The sequence below is a fragment of the Rhagoletis pomonella genome, unplaced genomic scaffold, assembly GCF_013731165.1.
Source record: "Rhagoletis pomonella isolate Grant_MI unplaced genomic scaffold, Rhpom_1.0 Rhpom_scaffold_00004, whole genome shotgun sequence".
Classification (NCBI taxonomy): domain Eukaryota; kingdom Metazoa; phylum Arthropoda; class Insecta; order Diptera; family Tephritidae; genus Rhagoletis; species Rhagoletis pomonella.
In genome coordinates this window covers 23740920-23743900 of record NW_023458558.1, presented here as the reverse complement: position 1 = coordinate 23743900, position 2981 = coordinate 23740920, and the positions used below count along the sequence as shown (strand labels likewise).

The 2981-nt window shown below is 37.2% G+C and overlaps 1 protein-coding gene across 1 annotated transcript; it reads left to right on the top strand.

Annotated features, from left to right (window-relative positions):
* Nucleotides 1-43: 43 nt before the first annotated feature.
* LOC118738430 lies at nucleotides 44-488 on the top strand. Its single transcript, XM_036469366.1, has one exon. It carries the CDS (start codon nucleotides 130-132, stop codon nucleotides 469-471), a length of 342 nt encoding a protein of 113 aa, XP_036325259.1. The 5' UTR covers nucleotides 44-129; the 3' UTR covers nucleotides 472-488.
* Nucleotides 489-2981: the final 2493 nt, after the last annotated feature.

The window sequence follows — 2981 nt, the reverse complement described above, 5'->3', positions numbered from 1 at the left end:
GTGCTATATAAATGCTAATTTACACCTTTTTGAATATGTATTTTTTTCGTTTAGTATGTTAAGGAGTTTAACTTTTACTAACACATTTATTTTGAATCAATTAATTTTTCAGACGTGGAGGCTTTAGCTATGAAATGTGGATTGGAGATCACTCGTGGCAGAAAAGGCAAACTGAAATTATTTTTCGCCGGTTATGAGTACTTGCGAAATTTTTGCAAAGGTCCAAAAACGTATTGGCTTTGTGCAAGGAATCGTGAAATTCGTTGCCATGCGCGTGTCATCACCTCTTCACGGACTGGTGAATTGGTTATAAGAAATCCAAATCACAATCACACACCGCCAGAGCAGCCAAAACAACAATGCCCAAATCAAAATCACACGCCGCTAAACAAACCGAAGCAGCCAAAACAGCAATGCCTAAAGGAAGATAGTTTTATTTGGAGTTTAAATTACGGAAATGAGAAAGAATAAAAATGATGAAAAATTAACATTAAAATCTTATGCATATGTATGTATGTATATAATAGGAAAACATGTTATCTGTACACTAACTTTCTTTCTAAGCAAAAATGTAGATTGTGGCGCTCTGAAAATCCAAGCACCAGTTACACCCATCCAGATGCACTGTTTGGTGCGGTGTTATGGCCGAAAAACTTATCGGCCCATATTTCTTTGAGAATGAGGATGAAACGCCAGAAACGATTTCTGGGGCTTCTTACAGAACAATGATTGACAAATTTTTGTGGCCAAAGGCAGAGCAGTATCCTAATTTGTGTTTCCGCTAGGCAAACTATGGACCTATCAATGGTAGGCCTTATTTGACTCACCTTGCAGAGGTATTTTGAAGCTAAAGTGCAGAAAATTACTCAAATTTCAAAATAGTCTAAAACGAAAAATCAATTAAAAATTTACACTAACACAAATGTCATACATGTAAATCAGGGGGAAATACCCCCTAAATGTATGTTTCAATATTGACACTGAGTTAAATAAACGTGCTAAGCGGCAGTTTTGGAATAGCATTTATGTAGATCAATGCTGGGCACACCAACACAGTCTCATTTTGTCGTAGTATTAGTACGTGGCGCTCCTTTTTTCAATTCTTTAAAATGCTGGCCGGCCAGATGATTACGGTGTTTCGATATTATTATTTTCTTATAAATTGGTATTTAGTCCTAAATATAGAGTGTGGGCGTTTTCAAGAACCATTTTAAAAATATTTTTCTTTATGACGAGATAGTTTATTTTGTAAGAACCAACAATTTCTTTTATAATTTTTTTTTCGAAAACTTATGTTAAAATATGTATATTTCGTTAGGTCTTAAACATTTTGTTTTTGCAAAAAGTAAAAATTCATTGCGGATTCCGATAGAATACCTATCCAAATGTAATATTTGTATGGCAAGATTTTTCTTTAAGGCGACGAACCCCTAGAAATGGGCGTGGCAATTGCAGAACTAAAATAAGCAAAACGCAGATTTTATTGCGGATTTCGGCAGAATATCGCTTCGTTACCAATATTTGTTCCACAACTTTTTCAATCCATAGCAAATCAACTTCAAAAAGTTCAACTGTTAATAGCTAAGATAGCTTCAGGACAATCTTGACCATCTTATATATAGAAATATTAAACCCGTTTCTTTAGCAGAACTCGAAGTATAAAAAAATGCAAACTTTGAAGGATCATATCTCCAAAGAAAAAAGCGATAGAAAAAGTTCCTCGAACAAGTGTTAGCTTATTCCATGTATAGAACCCATAAAAAAATTTGGAACCAATCGAAAGTGGTGTCCGATATGAAAAATAATGTGTCTCATAGTATATAGAAAGTGATAGACATAAATATATAGGCAAAGGAAAAGATAAAACTGAAGAATCAGATATGTTATGTTATGTTCTGTTATGGTATATGTTATTTTATGTTAAGGTATGTGATGTCATGTTATCTTATGTTATGTAATATTTTGTTTTGATACGTTGTGTTATGTTTTGGTATGTTGTATTATGTTAATAATAATAATAGATTGGCGCTTACACATACATACATATGTTAGTGTTTGGCCGAACTTTTCCTCCGATTTGTGGCGTGCGCCTTGATGTCACATAAAGGGGAGGGACCTACAGTTTTACGTCGACTCTGAACGGCGATTGTATTTTTATGAAAAGCTGTTTTTCATGGCAGAAATACATACACTCGGAGGTTTGCGATTGCCTGCCGAGGGACGACCGCTATTAGATAAAACGTGAATTTCTTTTTGTTTTTTGAACCCAGGCCCTGCGCAATGTACGAAATCAACAGCTTATTCCGTGAATTTTTACCATTACTTCTTCAGGATCAACCCTAAACGTTCTAGGGTTAGCTTGTCCAAGTTCATCCTGCAAACTTCATAACTTGCACTTGCCTTTGCCTTCGAGTTGTGCACACCATCTTTACGAATTCTCATCTATTGAATAGAGTTATTGTTGTGGCAGTGCTCAACTCTTTAGGTAAAGCGGGCAGCGTCGATAGGCGCAGTCTATAGTAGATATTTCCGGTTTCAGGATGGTCGGCTTGAAGATGTGCGGAGAGAAGTGTTAGATGTTATGAGCGCCTTGCCTACATACCTGGTAGGTGTTTGCCTCCTCTGAGTTCGGCAGAGAGGTAGTTGTTGTTGAGCCTGTGATACCACTCGGAACTAATCTGTTGATGGGCGGCGGTCGACCTTCTAGCATCAGGTTGACTTTGGGCGGGTGCTAGGCTTGTACGACAGCCGACAGCATCGCTGTGTACTACTATGTTGCTGCCCGCCGCCTTGCATGGCTCTCCACAGATGATGTAGGTTAGGGACAAGCACTTAAACTGTTAAAAGTGGCTGAGGTACATATGCGCTAAAAAAGCAAAAGTTATCGAACGTATTTCCCAAGATTTTAGGGTGGTTCACAATCGATATTTTCTACCAGCTTATACAAAGAAGTAATACACTGGGATGTTTGCCAATGCATT

Excerpts from the sequence above, each read along its gene's own strand:
- LOC118738430 (XM_036469366.1), top strand. The coding sequence starts at position 130 with ATGAAATGTGGATTGGAGATCACTCGTGGCAGAAAAGGCAAACTGAAA.